The 19,455-nt window shown below is 38.7% G+C and overlaps 1 protein-coding gene across 3 annotated transcripts in view; it reads right to left on the minus strand.

Moving 5' to 3' along the window:
- LOC140688961 (ankyrin repeat domain-containing protein 26-like) overlaps positions 1-19,455 on the minus strand; it is a 72,121-nt gene that overhangs the window by 26,996 nt on the left and 25,670 nt on the right. For all 3 annotated transcript variants that reach the window (XM_072948942.1, XM_072948940.1, XM_072948941.1), the window contains 15 exons: positions 18,435-18,495; positions 18,160-18,347; positions 16,707-16,839; positions 16,238-16,299; positions 13,490-13,550; positions 13,215-13,402; positions 11,774-11,906; positions 11,305-11,366; positions 8,557-8,617; positions 8,282-8,469; positions 6,841-6,973; positions 6,372-6,433; positions 3,788-3,881; positions 1,343-1,371; positions 1,087-1,159 (listed from right to left, as the gene is read on the minus strand). In XM_072948942.1, the coding sequence (XP_072805043.1) occupies positions 1,087-1,159; positions 1,343-1,371; positions 3,788-3,881; positions 6,372-6,433; positions 6,841-6,973; positions 8,282-8,469; positions 8,557-8,617; positions 11,305-11,366; positions 11,774-11,906; positions 13,215-13,402; positions 13,490-13,550; positions 16,238-16,299; positions 16,707-16,839; positions 18,160-18,347; positions 18,435-18,495 (1,528 nt within the window). The remainder of the gene's footprint in view (positions 1-1,086; positions 1,160-1,342; positions 1,372-3,787; positions 3,882-6,371; positions 6,434-6,840; positions 6,974-8,281; positions 8,470-8,556; positions 8,618-11,304; positions 11,367-11,773; positions 11,907-13,214; positions 13,403-13,489; positions 13,551-16,237; positions 16,300-16,706; positions 16,840-18,159; positions 18,348-18,434; positions 18,496-19,455) is intronic.

The raw sequence follows: 19,455 nt of genomic DNA on the forward strand, positions 1-19,455 counted from the left end.
TAAAGAAAAAAAGGCAAGAAATGTAGACGCGAACTTTAAAGCCCACCTCATCACAAGGGCCCCTTTATTATTTCACACCCATGAACCCTGTTTAAAACAGCAGTTCTCAAGTGTCATCTGAGAAGCCCTGAAGCCCCATGTTCCCTCCATCTAGGGAGTCCAGGAGGTCAAAACTATTTTCACAATAATACTGAATGCTATTTTCATTCTCATTCTCTGTTAAGTGTGCAGTGGAGGTTTCCAGATACATGACATTTGAGAACATCATAGCTCTAATGGCTAATGGAATGTTTGTGCGTGCTTGTTTTTTAAATCTTTCAGTTCTATTTTCTAATATACTAAACATCAATAGATACAACCCACTTAACAGTTCTTCAGAATTTTCAATAATTTTTAGTAGTATAAAAAAATCCTAAACCCAAAAACTTTTAGGATTATTGTTTTAAAAGATCATATCTACCAAACATTAAGGTAGGACTAATTACTTCCATCATTTTTAATAATCAAAGACACCACACACACACACACACACAGAGAGAGAGAGAGAGTGCTAATCAAAACATCCAGTTGCCTTAAGACCTTTGGGCTAGGGAAATAGCTCAGTGGTAGAGCACATGCTTAGCATGCACAAAGTTCTGGGTTCAATCCCTAGGACCTTCATTAATAAATAAATACAGAAATAAATATCATCAATGTGATAGCGCTAGATGAAATAATTAAAGTGAAATATGACTGACATGTTAGCAAGTGAAGCTTTGCTCTACGTAAAGGTCAGAATTCAATTAAGCATTTTAAAACTCTGGAAAAATCTTAGAACCTAATAATCAATCTCTCAGAATCCCTGAGAAGTACAGGGACTCCAAACTGAGCACTTTGGTGTCTCCCAACATCAATAGAAACATCCAAGTCAAAGCTGACATTTTAAAACTCTATTTCTTACGCTTATACATATTTTTCAAACATGGATACCGATCATAACATCTGCCTTACTTATGTCACTTTCAATTAAGTTAGAAAAAATAGAAGGAATTAGGAATAAGAAGACTGTACTTCATTTCATAGTTAAATTTGTATTGCAAAATTTACCTGATTTGAATCTTTGTAAATTCTTCATTGCTCGTGTTTTTTTAGGAACAGAATCTTTCACTCCAACTGCAGGCTGAATGGTTTTTGAAACAAATTGATTAATCATGTGCATTTGATACAATCTGTAGTAATAATTCAAGGGGGGAGGGTCTAGCTCAGTGGCAGAGTGCCTGCTTAGCAGTGCATGAGGTCCTAGGCTAAATTCCCAGTACCCTCATTAAAAAAAAATTAAACATAAAAGTATAAAAGTTTTTACCTTCAGGTGAGGATATTTTTCAGTAGAACCTAAAAGCCAAAAGGGACACATAATCAATTATAAGTAAATATGAAAGCCAACTATCCAGTCATGCGGTTAGTACTGAGCGCAATCCTCATGCTTGCTTTGGAAATGAACACGTTAGGTTTCGGTGTTTTGTTTTTCAGGGGCAGTTAGGACAGCAACAAGACAGACATATGAATCCATTATAGATACTGAATAAAGAGCAGGAATATAGGTTTAACAAAACATGCAGTTAAGATGTCAAAAGTACGAGTATGTTTCAAATGACTTTATAAAATAGAAACGTGCACATATACAAGTGTGAACATGCTGCCTGAGGAGGAGAAAAGCGATCTGTAATCAGAGGAACAAGTTATGGCTCCAAGAAGACAAAAGTGAAAGCTGATGGTAAAATGCAACAGCACATCTTTCATGCGACTGACACTTAGACTACAAGTGTTTATCATGCTCTTCAATTTGTCCTGTGATTCAGGAAGTCCACAGTTGTGATGGCAGTTCATTTGAATGTGCACTTCACTTCTCGTCAGAGAAAGTGTTACGAATTGATCAGCCTGGATACACACTTGTAGAATAATCGTTCATAAAAATATTCATTTTTTCCCATATCCACATGGGCTACCAGTATGCCTACATTTCTTGGATCCTCTAGCCATCAAAGTTTCTTGATCCACTCATGCAAGAAAGAATGTATACTGAGTTTTCAATATTGAAATCTGGTGATCAAAAAAAATTTCATTGCCACAGAATTATTAGACATTAAAAGTCTTTTATGTTTCAAAACCTGTGTAGTATTCACTGAAAATAACAACTTTAGCATTTATGGAATGAATCCTATTAATTTCTTTTATTTCCAAAATTGGTTTGGTAAATCAGGCTAATGTATAAAAGGATTCTTCTGAAACAAATATCTTATCAAAAAATAACATATATTAAAAACAACAACAACAACACAGCCAGTGCTTCATATTCAAGTTAGTCTCATTTGAATAACAAATACCAATACAACATTTATCTTTGAAGCCTGATAGGAGGAGAGGCTGTGGTTTACCCCAATTCTAGGCCCCCTCCTGATTCCAGTATTCTCTGGATTGGCAATGATCTAACCTGGCTTCAGTGCAAATACACTGATGCCATCGAAAAGGAGTTCTCTCAAGTTTCCTCCTCAATTCCAAAATCACCTACCTGCGGCTTTTTTTCCTCCTTCCTTCCTTTCACTTTCCTCTTCAAAGGTACCTCTACATCTGTGGTCTTAATTCTTCCCCTTTTCTATTCTTTTGATGGACGATCCTCACCACTTCTTTTCCCTCTCTGCTTAGCAGCAGTAGCTTACACCTCTAATTTCTACTTCAACTCTTTGCCTCCCTCTGGCTATGAACGTGCTCAGAAAGAAAAACAAAATCGTGCCTTTCCTTGTTGCTGTTGTCTTTAACTTCCCAGTGGCTCTTCTTCCAGATTCCCCTAAACACAAGTCTACCCTCTGAGCGTGATCTGAAGACCAGCAACAAGGGCATCACCTGACAGCTTGTTAGAAATGCAGACCCACTGCTCAGAATGTGCGCTTTTCACTGGGTCCCCAGGTGACTAAAATTTGAGAAACTCTGGTCTATACCGAGTCTGCTTCTATAGCACTCGGACTTAACCGATCCCTCTGAAACAGCCGCACGCGTCTCCCAGTAACACTTCCCCAAAAACTGCATCAGGATCTGCAGACTTTTCAGTGGACTCTTTACCAGGCTCCAGCTCCCCTGACCTCCCCGGAACGCACCCTGCTCTCCACCTCTTTCCCACTCTCTTCTGTTGGCCTATGAGACACCATCCTATAAGGCAGCAACACGCTGCATGACACGAAGGTCGAGACATTGACAGCTGACCACACCCTCCTGTGCTCATCGGCAGCCACACCCAGCTCCGCGTGATCAGGTACCGCAGTCCTCGCCGCCTTCCTAACGGTCAGGGGACGGGCGAGTGGGACATTCTGCTGTGCCTCCCGGACAAGGTTTGGTGCTGGAAGGAGCTCACTTCATACCCGTCTCATTTCAAACACTCTTCTCTTCCTTCTTCTAAAGAACTATTCTACATTACCACCTCCTGCCAGGGACCCCCCTCCTTTTCCTTCATTTACTCCCCTCCTCTCTACCTCCCTCATTCTTCACTCCCTCCTTCCCTCCTCCTGGTTTCCTGACTGTCCTCAGGTCACAGAGCATCTTGAAACAAAACTAACAACTGAGCTCCTTAAACAGCATTCTAGTTTAATCTGTTGCTGACACCTGGTAAGATATACAATTTACTTCCTTTTCTCCTCTTTTTTCTCACTGTATGTTCAACAGGTGATTTTCTTTGGCTGAGAGAATAGATCCAAATCCATGTTTTAAATCAACATTCTGTAAAATGACTTTTTTTGGAATAAAATACAGTACTTACTTTCTATTTGTCCATTTAATGTATTTTTTTCTCCTAGACCTGCAGCTCCAGATAAATGATCAACAAGGTTCGGTAGTTCAATCTCAGAGATACTCTGTTAAAATTAATATTAATAATGAGTTGCATAAAGATTTCCTGATCCCTTTCTAAGAAAATACCTGCGTTTCCTATCTTATTATTATTTTTTTTAATTTCCTACTTTAAAAGCAATTAGACTCGAAAACAAAATAAGCATATCCTGGAAACCCAAACATTTAAATAGAAAATTTCATATGCACTCTTTAGAGCAAGTCTATCTTTTATCTTCAGTTGGCTTTTGATCTTCTGTAAACTGAGCATGGAAAGCTAGAGCAAATATTTTCACAGACAAAATACTGACTTACATGCAGATTTCAACAAAGAATTAACTTCAAAGCACCTAATTCCATTTTGCATTCCTCGACAAAAGAAGAGGACGTTTAAAAAACATAAGTATTTTTATACGTATAACTGAATTGCTTTGCAGGTACACTTGAAATTAACATTATAAACTGACTACACTTCAATAAAAAATTAAAATACATATTTAGATATATTGTTTAATAAGTATGCTATACATTTAAAATGTTTCTTAGGACAGATACTGTTTTTAGCATTAAAATAACATACATGGCATGAAAACAAGCCTTGGAGCCTGTCATGTTGAGTATTAACAGAACACTGTGGAAACCGCTACATTTCAGTAAACAAAGGCTCAGCAGAATCTCTTATTTGATAAAACTTTTATTGATAGGGAAAATAGTTGAATAAAGTACCAAAGTAGAAAGAAAAACATTCGTTTAAATTAACAGAAGAAGAATTTTAAACGTAGCTATGCAGCTCTTCAAAAAAGTACCATAAGCTTTACTTTACTTAGGGAAGAAGAAGAACACTCTTCAGTGACCACCCTCATGTGCCAGGCCCTTATGATGCACATTCTCTTCTCTACACACAACAATAATAACAGTGACTCTAAGGACGGTTACCCACTTGCTGCTCTTGCTGCTTCCTGGCCACTTCAAGATGCTGGAGTACCGTGATGAGCAGATGTGACCCGCTATTCTCTCTGTCCGGAACATCCCTCCCCTGGACCTTCGTGTGACTGGCTCCTTCCTGTCCGTCACCTGGCAGCTTTGGTCACACTCAGCTCTTTCCTGACTACCTAAATTCCACCCTTACTCCACCCTCGTCCTAACTACAAACTCCCCCACTGTTGTCGAACCTCACGCTCTCCACGTTCCTTATGTGAAGGACTTACTGTCCCTGATACAGGGTTCCTGTTTACTTGTTCTTCTGTTCCTGCCACTACAGCCTAACCCCTCAGCTGCTACATTCAGTGTCTTAACTGCCTGGTGCTAGTTGGTGTTCAGGAACAGGAATTTATTTAAGGTCAAAACATGGAAAATCCCCAGAAGGCGTCAAGTACCAAAGCACTACGTACCTATCGGAGATCTCCGATAATAGCCTACCGACACTCAACATACCCCAAGTGAGAAATCCCCGTGCCCGCTCTAACTTTCCCACTTTATTGTCCTTCAGATTTTAAAAAGGTGTCCTCAACATTTCAGTAGGTCACTAGTGGCCACTGTGATCATTCTTACATTTCTATAGCACCCTTGGCAGTTGACAACGTGTTTTCAGATTTGTTACCACATTTTTGTTCATGACACATAACCTGAGAGGTAGGCATCAGTACCATGTTTTTGAACGAGCTCACTGACATTCAAACAAGTCAGACAAGTTTTTCCAAGATCTCACAGTGGGTCAGAACCAGGATGCTACCACGTCTGCTGACTTCAAGTACAGGACCTGCCGAGATCCAAGAGTTCAGGCTCTTCTGACCTCTTTCCATGGCTATCACCTTGCAATAGGTCATCACTACCTTGTACTTAGCTTCCTTCAAGTTCGGTCGCCATAAAGGTACTCAGTGCATGCTATTTTCTACCCAAAATGGGCTGTCCTCAGTAAAACATCACTAAACCAAACTGGCGGTATTTTAATCCCACATATTTATTACTATTCCCCATGCTTTTGCTTCTCCTGAAATGTTCGCTGCAGATCTACTTGACAATCCAAATATAATAATACTTTCAAGTCGCAGGCACTGTCTTTCCAAGGTCAAAGTGGTTAAACAAACAAAAACACCGGTTTTTTGTGTTTTTTTTTTTTTAGTACAACCTGTTTCTCTCTGAATCTAAGAGTTTTACACATTCACTTATAACAAAGAAACAAACATCTGGTCACAGGCCGACCAAGAATTATTTTCTTCAGTTTTTAGAAAATGTAACTTCAGAACCCAAACCGATTCCCTGTGACTTCTAAGCCTTGGCTTTTGCACTACATACAGCAGTTTCATTAGGCGAGTCTGGAAAATTAACACAAGTGCACTCTGCAGTGGCATGACATGTAGCACGGAATGACTTTACTAAGTGAGGGTTAAAGTGAGGAACCAAAATTTTGCTGGGCAAATGTAAAAGTGAGAAAGTGAAGTCAAAACATCCCTCCATTTATGTTTCAACATCACGCAATGCTTACATTTGAACATAATAACAATAGAAGACAGTACCTCAAAAGCCCGGGATGATTCTGCATCTTTCTTTCCTTTGAATCTTAATGCTGGTGTTGCATCTACAAAATGCAGTCACAGATACATTAATGAGAACACACACCACTGGGAAGTTTAAATACACATAAGTCTATCTTGATTCATGAATATGTCAATAAATTAAAGTGGCACGAAAGAATTTCAGAGGGTTGAAGCATTTTCTGGAAGAAAACTTGGTCGTAGTTGGGATATTTATGAAGGAAGATGGCAAAAGAAAAACACTTAAGAAGAAATGGATATCAGATTTGGATCTACACACTTCAGATTTTTTACACTACTTTTTTTTTTTTTAATGGAGGTACCGGGAATTGAACCCAGGACCTCGTGCATGCTAAACGTGTGCTCTCCCACTGAGCTATACCCTCCCCCCTCCAACCACACTAGCTTTTAAGCAGAGAAGAAAACCCATAGATGCTCCCTGACTTCCCACCTCTGTCACTTTTGTGTGCTCCATCTCCATCAGTAGAAATCAACTTGCTCTGATCTGCCTTCTCCTTTAGAACACTGTCAATTGCCCGAGTGCCGTTCTCTTTTCCCCCAGTTTTTGGCTTTCTTGCCTCTCCCTATAAAAACAAAACACAACGTAACAAAAACCCAACATCAGAAAACATCATATTCCTACACTTGGTCATTCAACCAATCAGTCAGGAAGACAACATATAGTTACTGTATCCATCAAATCATAGGCATTCTCCTGGGAGAAGCTGGCAATATACATAAAAGACAGATTCTGCTCTATACTCTAGGGGAGGTAGAGACACATGAAAACGAATCAACACAGACAAGTTACCATTCAACAGCTCTACACCTGAAGTGAACAGATACAGTAAGGGCACAAAGCAGAGAAGAGACTTGCTGCATGTCAATAGCTCCGGGAATGCTGGGAAGACCAGACTGTGTCTTAAAAGACAGACCCAGTGCAAAGAGCAGATGTGAAGGGGGTTCTAAAAAGGGCAGCCTGAGCCAAAGGTCGAGGTGTGAAACAGCATGATAAGTCACATGGAAAACTAGAACTCAGTTACTGGGGACGGAATGGAGAGACAAAATTTGCTAGATTAAATATAAGACATCACTTCATTAATTTAAATGTGAGGCTATCTAAAAAAATAACTTCAAGTTAAAACTAGCTTCCATAGGGAACTGCATTCAATATCTCACAAAAACACTATAATGGGAAAGAAAGAAAAATATATATATATATATAAATTTATATATATTTATATATATATATATATATATATATATATGTATATAACCAAATCACTTTACTGCACACCTGTAACTCATACAATACTGTACATCAACTACATTTGAATTAAAAAACAAACTTGTATAACCAAAAAGAAAAAAGGTGAGGGTCAAATTTTCTTTCTGTTGTTCATAAAATCAGCTCTATGTCCTTCAGAAGAGTCTGAGCACTTTCTTCCATGACCTGACTTTTCCTTCTCTTAATTTGAATTAGAGATAATTTCTGTCATAATGTGTGCTATAGAGTTCCTGCTCTCACTTAACCCCACTATTTCTGCTGTGTCTGTATAATCATCTCTCTCATTTTGACACTCATACATCTTGTCCTTATTAGATGAACGCTTCCCCTTTGTACCCCTGCCCATCTTCATATTCATCCAGCTGTTCTTTCCTGTTGCTCTCTTACTCTTTCTTTTCTTGATGGCATATCTGAGAACTGTTTATTGCCACCAACCTTTACAAATCTCAGTCCTGCACGTGTACCTCTCTTGTTGTCACACTGTTTTCTATTGTGATCTTGAGGACTTCCATTCCTCTGTAGGATCCTTTTCATCCCCATGAGAATCAGGGGGACGGTAAGTGAAAAAGCACAGGAAGGAAAAGTTAAAAACAAAACGGCTTACCTCTGAAACACCAAGGACTACTGAAGACGTGAGAGGTTCCGGTGCTGGGAAGGCAGGATGAGAAAAGCCTGAAACTTCAGTGGATGGTTGGGAAAAGGTTCTAACTGCATCTTCATTTTCACTATTAGAATTATGGTCCTCAAAGACGGTGCTAGTTCCTGGTTTCAAAACACCATCTTTTGCCTCTGCTGTAGTGAAAACAAGGTACGGTAGATGAAATGATCTGTAATTTCTCATCAGTGAAAACACAAAAAGACAGTCTTCAAATAACTTACTGTTTATCACGGGTTCTTCCCAGGCCCGAATTAGCTTGGCAAATCTTGGATGCCGGACTTTCTAGAGAAGAAAATTGCAGCTTTAAGAACAACAAATATGAAATTGAATAAAGTAACTGTAACATTCCCCATTCCTAGATGATCTAACACAAAGAGCGCTGGCTTTGGAGTCATTCAGATACGGATTCAAGTCCCGGGTCTGTCATTTACCAACCTACATCTTCTCATGGGGTGAGGATTATGACAGATAACCTCAGGGGTCCCAAAATGTTACTTTCTTTACCCCTCATTGATTATTATACAAACACTATGGTATCCATTAGATGACTTTCTTGACCAAAATGATCTGGAACAAAATCTTATACCTGATAGTTTAGAGTCGTATTGAAAAACCTCACATTAAGAAATTTAAAGTGGTGGTTGTATTTTGAAATGTGTTTGCATGATTTATATATGTGTGAATGATCTCTCATGGGGGAAATATGAGAGTTTACTTTTTAGCAGTATCTTATTTGGATGAGTTAGAACAGCAAACAGTATAAGCTACTTCTATTCCATTCGCCAAAAAGCTACAGACAAATGGTTGTTCATAGTCAGTTACTTCTAAGAAAGAGGAATAAGAACAAAAGTAATTCTGAGGGGCAATGACTCATGAGTGAAAGCCACACACATAGTAAACAGAAAGCTGTCACTAAATATGTTCACAGAGGCAGAGTGAGATGGACTGAAAGAGCAGACACCGAGGAAGTGTTTTCTGCAGAGAAATATTAGGTTTGGGGAAAATCATTAAAAAAAAAAAGTGGGGAGGAGGAAGAAAAGAAAAAATGAGACATGACTAGTGAAGTACAAACTTAAGGCAAGTAAAAAGGAAAATGTAAGTATAACAAGGCATGTGGAGAAATATATATATTTCAGCATTTATATATAATAGATCAGGGATGTATCAGTATTGTTAGGGATATACGATGAGTGAAAGCCTCTGTTTTACCTTTTTATTATATATATATAAAAATATATAAGTTATATATGCAAGTATATATATTATTCAGCAAATTTTATAAAAATATGAAAATATATGGCATATAAAACATATATATAAAACAAAGGCCTTTCTTCATAGTATATCCCCAATAATACTGACTTGTATTACCCCACAACTGTTTGTAAACACTGCTATAAGTAACAGTTAAATTTTGTCACTGTAAGTCACTCAATTGAACATGGTCATCTCTCACCACCCACTGTTCTCTGTCTGGAACGTCCCTCCCCTGGACCTTCGTGTGACTGGCTCCTTCCTGTCCGTCACCTGGCAGCTTTGGTCACACTCAGCTCTTTCCTGACTACCTAAATTCCACCCTTACTCCACCCTCGTCCTAACTACAAACTCCCCCACTGTTGTCGAACCTCACGCTCTCCACGTTCCTTATGTGAAGGACTTACTGTCCCTGATACAGGGTTCCTGTTTACTTGTTCTTCTGTTCCTGCCACTACAGCCTAACCCCTCAGCTGCTACATTCAGTGTCTTAACTGCCTGGTGCTAGTTGGTGTTCAGGAACAGGAATTTATTTAAGGTCAAAACATGGAAAATCCCCAGAAGGCGTCAAGTACCAAAGCACTACGTACCTATCGGAGATCTCCGATAATAGCCTACCGACACTCAACATACCCCAAGTGAGAAATCCCCGTGCCCGCTCTAACTTTCCCACTTTATTGTCCTTCAGATTTTAAAAAGGTGTCCTCAACATTTCAGTAGGTCACTAGTGGCCACTGTGATCATTCTTACATTTCTATAGCACCCTTGGCAGTTGACAACGTGTTTTCAGATTTGTTACCACATTTTTGTTCATGACACATAACCTGAGAGGTAGGCAACAGTACCATGTTTTTGAACGAGCTCACTGACATTCAAACAAGTCAGACAAGTTTTTCCAAGATCTCACAGTGGGTCAGAACCAGGATGCTACCACGTCTGCTGACTTCAAGTACAGGACCTGCCGAGATCCAAGAGTTCAGGCTCTTCTGACCTCTTTCCATGGCTATCACCTTGCAATAGGTCATCACTACCTTGTACTTAGCTTCCTTCAAGTTCGGTCGCCATAAAGGTACTCAGTGCATGCTATTTTCTACCCAAAATGGGCTGTCCTCAGTAAAACATCACTAAACCAAACTGGCGGTATTTTAATCCCACATATTTATTACTATTCCCCATGCTTTTGCTTCTCCTGAAATGTTCGCTGCAGATCTACTTGACAATCCAAATATAATAATACTTTCAAGTCGCAGGCACTGTCTTTCCAAGGTCAAAGTGGTTAAACAAACAAAAACACCGGTTTTTTGTGTTTTTTTTTTTTTAGTACAACCTGTTTCTCTCTGAATCTAAGAGTTTTACACATTCACTTATAACAAAGAAACAAACATCTGGTCACAGGCCGACCAAGAATTATTTTCTTCAGTTTTTAGAAAATGTAACTTCAGAACCCAAACCGATTCCCTGTGACTTCTAAGCCTTGGCTTTTGCACTACATACAGCAGTTTCATTAGGCGAGTCTGGAAAATTAACACAAGTGCACTCTGCAGTGGCATGACATGTAGCACGGAATGACTTTACTAAGTGAGGGTTAAAGTGAGGAACCAAAATTTTGCTGGGCAAATGTAAAAGTGAGAAAGTGAAGTCAAAACATCCCTCCATTTATGTTTCAACATCACGCAATGCTTACATTTGAACATAATAACAATAGAAGACAGTACCTCAAAAGCCCGGGATGATTCTGCATCTTTCTTTCCTTTGAATCTTAATGCTGGTGTTGCATCTACAAAATGCAGTCACAGATACATTAATGAGAACACACACCACTGGGAAGTTTAAATACACATAAGTCTATCTTGATTCATGAATATGTCAATAAATTAAAGTGGCACGAAAGAATTTCAGAGGGTTGAAGCATTTTCTGGAAGAAAACTTGGTCGTAGTTGGGATATTTATGAAGGAAGATGGCAAAAGAAAAACACTTAAGAAGAAATGGATATCAGATTTGGATCTACACACTTCAGATTTTTTACACTACTTTTTTTTTTTTTAATGGAGGTACCGGGAATTGAACCCAGGACCTCGTGCATGCTAAACGTGTGCTCTCCCACTGAGCTATACCCTCCCCCCTCCAACCACACTAGCTTTTAAGCAGAGAAGAAAACCCATAGATGCTCCCTGACTTCCCACCTCTGTCACTTTTGTGTGCTCCATCTCCATCAGTAGAAATCAACTTGCTCTGATCTGCCTTCTCCTTTAGAACACTGTCAATTGCCCGAGTGCCGTTCTCTTTTCCCCCAGTTTTTGGCTTTCTTGCCTCTCCCTATAAAAACAAAACACAACGTAACAAAAACCCAACATCAGAAAACATCATATTCCTACACTTGGTCATTCAACCAATCAGTCAGGAAGACAACATATAGTTACTGTATCCATCAAATCATAGGCATTCTCCTGGGAGAAGCTGGCAATATACATAAAAGACAGATTCTGCTCTATACTCTAGGGGAGGTAGAGACACATGAAAACGAATCAACACAGACAAGTTACCATTCAACAGCTCTACACCTGAAGTGAACAGATACAGTAAGGGCACAAAGCAGAGAAGAGACTTGCTGCATGTCAATAGCTCCGGGAATGCTGGGAAGACCAGACTGTGTCTTAAAAGACAGACCCAGTGCAAAGAGCAGATGTGAAGGGGGTTCTAAAAAGGGCAGCCTGAGCCAAAGGTCGAGGTGTGAAACAGCATGATAAGTCACATGGAAAACTAGAACTCAGTTACTGGGGACGGAATGGAGAGACAAAATTTGCTAGATTAAATATAAGACATCACTTCATTAATTTAAATGTGAGGCTATCTAAAAAAATAACTTCAAGTTAAAACTAGCTTCCATAGGGAACTGCATTCAATATCTCACAAAAACACTATAATGGGAAAGAAAGAAAAATATATATATATATATAAATTTATATATATTTATATATATATATATATATATATATATATGTATATAACCAAATCACTTTACTGCACACCTGTAACTCATACAATACTGTACATCAACTACATTTGAATTAAAAAACAAACTTGTATAACCAAAAAGAAAAAAGGTGAGGGTCAAATTTTCTTTCTGTTGTTCATAAAATCAGCTCTATGTCCTTCAGAAGAGTCTGAGCACTTTCTTCCATGACCTGACTTTTCCTTCTCTTAATTTGAATTAGAGATAATTTCTGTCATAATGTGTGCTATAGAGTTCCTGCTCTCACTTAACCCCACTATTTCTGCTGTGTCTGTATAATCATCTCTCTCATTTTGACACTCATACATCTTGTCCTTATTAGATGAACGCTTCCCCTTTGTACCCCTGCCCATCTTCATATTCATCCAGCTGTTCTTTCCTGTTGCTCTCTTACTCTTTCTTTTCTTGATGGCATATCTGAGAACTGTTTATTGCCACCAACCTTTACAAATCTCAGTCCTGCACGTGTACCTCTCTTGTTGTCACACTGTTTTCTATTGTGATCTTGAGGACTTCCATTCCTCTGTAGGATCCTTTTCATCCCCATGAGAATCAGGGGGACGGTAAGTGAAAAAGCACAGGAAGGAAAAGTTAAAAACAAAACGGCTTACCTCTGAAACACCAAGGACTACTGAAGACGTGAGAGGTTCCGGTGCTGGGAAGGCAGGATGAGAAAAGCCTGAAACTTCAGTGGATGGTTGGGAAAAGGTTCTAACTGCATCTTCATTTTCACTATTAGAATTATGGTCCTCAAAGACGGTGCTAGTTCCTGGTTTCAAAACACCATCTTTTGCCTCTGCTGTAGTGAAAACAAGGTACGGTAGATGAAATGATCTGTAATTTCTCATCAGTGAAAACACAAAAAGACAGTCTTCAAATAACTTACTGTTTATCACGGGTTCTTCCCAGGCCCGAATTAGCTTGGCAAATCTTGGATGCCGGACTTTCTAGAGAAGAAAATTGCAGCTTTAAGAACAACAAATATGAAATTGAATAAAGTAACTGTAACATTCCCCATTCCTAGATGATCTAACACAAAGAGCGCTGGCTTTGGAGTCATTCAGATACGGATTCAAGTCCCGGGTCTGTCATTTACCAACCTACATCTTCTCATGGGGTGAGGATTATGACAGATAACCTCAGGGGTCCCAAAATGTTACTTTCTTTACCCCTCATTGATTATTATACAAACACTATGGTATCCATTAGATGACTTTCTTGACCAAAATGATCTGGAACAAAATCTTATACCTGATAGTTTAGAGTCGTATTGAAAAACCTCACATTAAGAAATTTAAAGTGGTGGTTGTATTTTGAAATGTGTTTGCATGATTTATATATGTGTGAATGATCTCTCATGGGGGAAATATGAGAGTTTACTTTTTAGCAGTATCTTATTTGGATGAGTTAGAACAGCAAACAGTATAAGCTACTTCTATTCCATTCGCCAAAAAGCTACAGACAAATGGTTGTTCATAGTCAGTTACTTCTAAGAAAGAGGAATAAGAACAAAAGTAATTCTGAGGGGCAATGACTCATGAGTGAAAGCCACACACATAGTAAACAGAAAGCTGTCACTAAATATGTTCACAGAGGCAGAGTGAGATGGACTGAAAGAGCAGACACCGAGGAAGTGTTTTCTGCAGAGAAATATTAGGTTTGGGGAAAATCATTAAAAAAAAAAAGTGGGGAGGAGGAAGAAAAGAAAAAATGAGACATGACTAGTGAAGTACAAACTTAAGGCAAGTAAAAAGGAAAATGTAAGTATAACAAGGCATGTGGAGAAATATATATATTTCAGCATTTATATATAATAGATCAGGGATGTATCAGTATTGTTAGGGATATACGATGAGTGAAAGCCTCTGTTTTACCTTTTTATTATATATATATAAAAATATATAAGTTATATATGCAAGTATATATATTATTCAGCAAATTTTATAAAAATATGAAAATATATGGCATATAAAACATATATATAAAACAAAGGCCTTTCTTCATAGTATATCCCCAATAATACTGACTTGTATTACCCCACAACTGTTTGTAAACACTGCTATAAGTAACAGTTAAATTTTGTCACTGTAAGTCACTCAATTGAACATGGTCATCTCTCACCACCCACTGTTCTCTGTCTGGAACGTCCCTCCCCTGGACCTTCGTGTGACTGGCTCCTTCCTGTCCGTCACCTGGCAGCTTTGGTCACACTCAGCTCTTTCCTGACTACCTAAATTCCACCCTTACTCCACCCTCGTCCTAACTACAAACTCCCCCACTGTTGTCGAACCTCACGCTCTCCACGTTCCTTATGTGAAGGACTTACTGTCCCTGATACAGGGTTCCTGTTTACTTGTTCTTCTGTTCCTGCCACTACAGCCTAACCCCTCAGCTGCTACATTCAGTGTCTTAACTGCCTGGTGCTAGTTGGTGTTCAGGAACAGGAATTTATTTAAGGTCAAAACATGGAAAATCCCCAGAAGGCGTCAAGTACCAAAGCACTACGTACCTATCGGAGATCTCCGATAATAGCCTACCGACACTCAACATACCCCAAGTGAGAAATCCCCGTGCCCGCTCTAACTTTCCCACTTTATTGTCCTTCAGATTTTAAAAAGGTGTCCTCAACATTTCAGTAGGTCACTAGTGGCCACTGTGATCATTCTTACATTTCTATAGCACCCTTGGCAGTTGACAACGTGTTTTCAGATTTGTTACCACATTTTTGTTCATGACACATAACCTGAGAGGTAGGCAACAGTACCATGTTTTTGAACGAGCTCACTGACATTCAAACAAGTCAGACAAGTTTTTCCAAGATCTCACAGTGGGTCAGAACCAGGATGCTACCACGTCTGCTGACTTCAAGTACAGGACCTGCCGAGATCCAAGAGTTCAGGCTCTTCTGACCTCTTTCCATGGCTATCACCTTGCAATAGGTCATCACTACCTTGTACTTAGCTTCCTTCAAGTTCGGTCGCCATAAAGGTACTCAGTGCATGCTATTTTCTACCCAAAATGGGCTGTCCTCAGTAAAACATCACTAAACCAAACTGGCGGTATTTTAATCCCACATATTTATTACTATTCCCCATGCTTTTGCTTCTCCTGAAATGTTCGCTGCAGATCTACTTGACAATCCAAATATAATAATACTTTCAAGTCGCAGGCACTGTCTTTCCAAGGTCAAAGTGGTTAAACAAACAAAAACACCGGTTTTTTGTGTTTTTTTTTTTTTAGTACAACCTGTTTCTCTCTGAATCTAAGAGTTTTACACATTCACTTATAACAAAGAAACAAACATCTGGTCACAGGCCGACCAAGAATTATTTTCTTCAGTTTTTAGAAAATGTAACTTCAGAACCCAAACCGATTCCCTGTGACTTCTAAGCCTTGGCTTTTGCACTACATACAGCAGTTTCATTAGGCGAGTCTGGAAAATTAACACAAGTGCACTCTGCAGTGGCATGACATGTAGCACGGAATGACTTTACTAAGTGAGGGTTAAAGTGAGGAACCAAAATTTTGCTGGGCAAATGTAAAAGTGAGAAAGTGAAGTCAAAACATCCCTCCATTTATGTTTCAACATCACGCAATGCTTACATTTGAACATAATAACAATAGAAGACAGTACCTCAAAAGCCCGGGATGATTCTGCATCTTTCTTTCCTTTGAATCTTAATGCTGGTGTTGCATCTACAAAATGCAGTCACAGATACATTAATGAGAACACACACCACTGGGAAGTTTAAATACACATAAGTCTATCTTGATTCATGAATATGTCAATAAATTAAAGTGGCACGAAAGAATTTCAGAGGGTTGAAGCATTTTCTGGAAGAAAACTTGGTCGTAGTTGGGATATTTATGAAGGAAGATGGCAAAAGAAAAACACTTAAGAAGAAATGGATATCAGATTTGGATCTACACACTTCAGATTTTTTACACTACTTTTTTTTTTTTTAATGGAGGTACCGGGAATTGAACCCAGGACCTCGTGCATGCTAAACGTGTGCTCTCCCACTGAGCTATACCCTCCCCCCTCCAACCACACTAGCTTTTAAGCAGAGAAGAAAACCCATAGATGCTCCCTGACTTCCCACCTCTGTCACTTTTGTGTGCTCCATCTCCATCAGTAGAAATCAACTTGCTCTGATCTGCCTTCTCCTTTAGAACACTGTCAATTGCCCGAGTGCCGTTCTCTTTTCCCCCAGTTTTTGGCTTTCTTGCCTCTCCCTATAAAAACAAAACACAACGTAACAAAAACCCAACATCAGAAAACATCATATTCCTACACTTGGTCATTCAACCAATCAGTCAGGAAGACAACATATAGTTACTGTATCCATCAAATCATAGGCATTCTCCTGGGAGAAGCTGGCAATATACATAAAAGACAGATTCTGCTCTATACTCTAGGGGAGGTAGAGACACATGAAAACGAATCAACACAGACAAGTTACCATTCAACAGCTCTACACCTGAAGTGAACAGATACAGTAAGGGCACAAAGCAGAGAAGAGACTTGCTGCATGTCAATAGCTCCGGGAATGCTGGGAAGACCAGACTGTGTCTTAAAAGACAGACCCAGTGCAAAGAGCAGATGTGAAGGGGGTTCTAAAAAGGGCAGCCTGAGCCAAAGGTCGAGGTGTGAAACAGCATGATAAGTCACATGGAAAACTAGAACTCAGTTACTGGGGACGGAATGGAGAGACAAAATTTGCTAGATTAAATATAAGACATCACTTCATTAATTTAAATGTGAGGCTATCTAAAAAAATAACTTCAAGTTAAAACTAGCTTCCATAGGGAACTGCATTCAATATCTCACAAAAACACTATAATGGGAAAGAAAGAAAAATATATATATATATAAATTTATATATATTTATATATATATATATATACATATATATATATATATATATATATGTATATAACCAAATCACTTTACTGCACACCTGTAACTCATACAATACTGTACATCAACTACATTTGAATTAAAAAACAAACTTGTATAACCAAAAAGAAAAAAGGTGAGGGTCAAATTTTCTTTCTGTTGTTCATAAAATCAGCTCTATGTCCTTCAGAAGAGTCTGAGCACTTTCTTCCATGACCTGACTTTTCCTTCTCTTAATTTGAATTAGAGATAATTTCTGTCATAATGTGTGCTATAGAGTTCCTGCTCTCACTTAACCCCACTATTTCTGCTGTGTCTGTATAATCATCTCTCTCATTTTGACACTCATACATCTTGTCCTTATTAGATGAACGCTTCCCCTTTGTACCCCTGCCCATCTTCATATTCATCCAGCTGTTCTTTCCTGTTGCTCTCTTACTCTTTCTTTTCTTGATGGCATATCTGAGAACTGTTTATTGCCACCAACCTTTACAAATCTCAGTCCTGCACATGTACCTCTCTTGTTGTCACACTGTTTTCTATTGTGATCTTGAGGACTTCCATTCCTCTGTAGGATCCTTTTCATCCCCATGAGAATCAGGGGGACGGTAAGTGAAAAAGCACAGGAAGGAAAAGTTAAAAACAAAACGGCTTACCTCTGAAACACCAAGGACTACTGAAGACGTGAGAGGTTCCGGTGCTGGGAAGGCAGGATGAGAAAAGCCTGAAACTTCAGTGGATGGTTGGGAAAAGGTTCTAACTGCATCTTCATTTTCACTATTAGAATTATGGTCCTCAAAGACGGTGCTAGTTCCTGGTTTCAAAACACCATCTTTTGCCTCTGCTGTAGTGAAAACAAGGTACGGTAGATGAAATGATCTGTAATTTCTCATCAGTGAAAACACAAAAAGACAGTCTTCAAATAACTTACTGTTTATCACGGGTTCTTCCCAGGCCCGAATTAGCTTGGCAAATCTTGGATGCCGGACTTTCTAGAGAAGAAAATTGCAGCTTTAAGAACAACAAATATGAAATTGAATAAAGTAACTGTAACATTCCCCATTCCTAGATGATCTAACACAAAGAGCGCTGGCTTTGGAGTCATTCAGATACGGATTCAAGTCCCGGGTCTGTCATTTACCAACCTACATCTTCTCATGGGGTGAGGATTATGACAGATAACCTCAGGGGTCCCAAAATGTTACTTTCTTTACCCCTCATTGATTATTATACAAACACTATGGTATCCATTAGATGACTTTCTTGACCAAAATGATCTAGAACAAAATCTTATACCTGATAATTTAGAGTCCTATGGAAAAACCTCACATTAAGAAATTTAAAGTGGTGGTTGTATTTTGAAATGTGCTTGCATGATTTATATATGTGTGAATGATCTCTCATGGGGGAAATATGAGAGTTTACTTTTTAGCAGTATCTTATTTGGATGAGTTAGAACAGCAAACAGTATAAGCTACTTCTATTCCATTCGCCAAAAAGCTACAGACAAATGGTTGTTCATAGTCAGTTACTTCTAAGAAAGAGGAATAAGAACAAAAGTAATTCTGAGGGGCAATGACTCATGAGTGAAAGCCACACACATAGTAAACAGAAAGCTGTCACTAAATATGTTCACAGAGGCAGAGTGAGATGGACTGAAAGAGCAGACACCGAGGAAGTGTTTTCTGCAGAGAAATATTAGGTTTGGGGAAAATCATTAAAAAAAAAAGTGGGGAGGAGGAAGAAAAGAAAAAATGAGACATGACTAGTGAAGTACAAACTTAAGGCAAGTAAAAAGGAAAATGTAAGTATAACAAGGCATGTGGAGAAATATATACATTTCAGCATTTATATATAATAGATCAGGGATGTATCAGTATTGTTAGGGGTATACGATGAGTGAAAGCCTCTGTTTTACCTTTTTATTATATATATAAAAATATATAAGTTAT

This window comes from Vicugna pacos, chromosome 24 (assembly GCF_048564905.1).
Source record: "Vicugna pacos chromosome 24, VicPac4, whole genome shotgun sequence".
Taxonomy (NCBI): Eukaryota; Metazoa; Chordata; class Mammalia; order Artiodactyla; family Camelidae; genus Vicugna; species Vicugna pacos.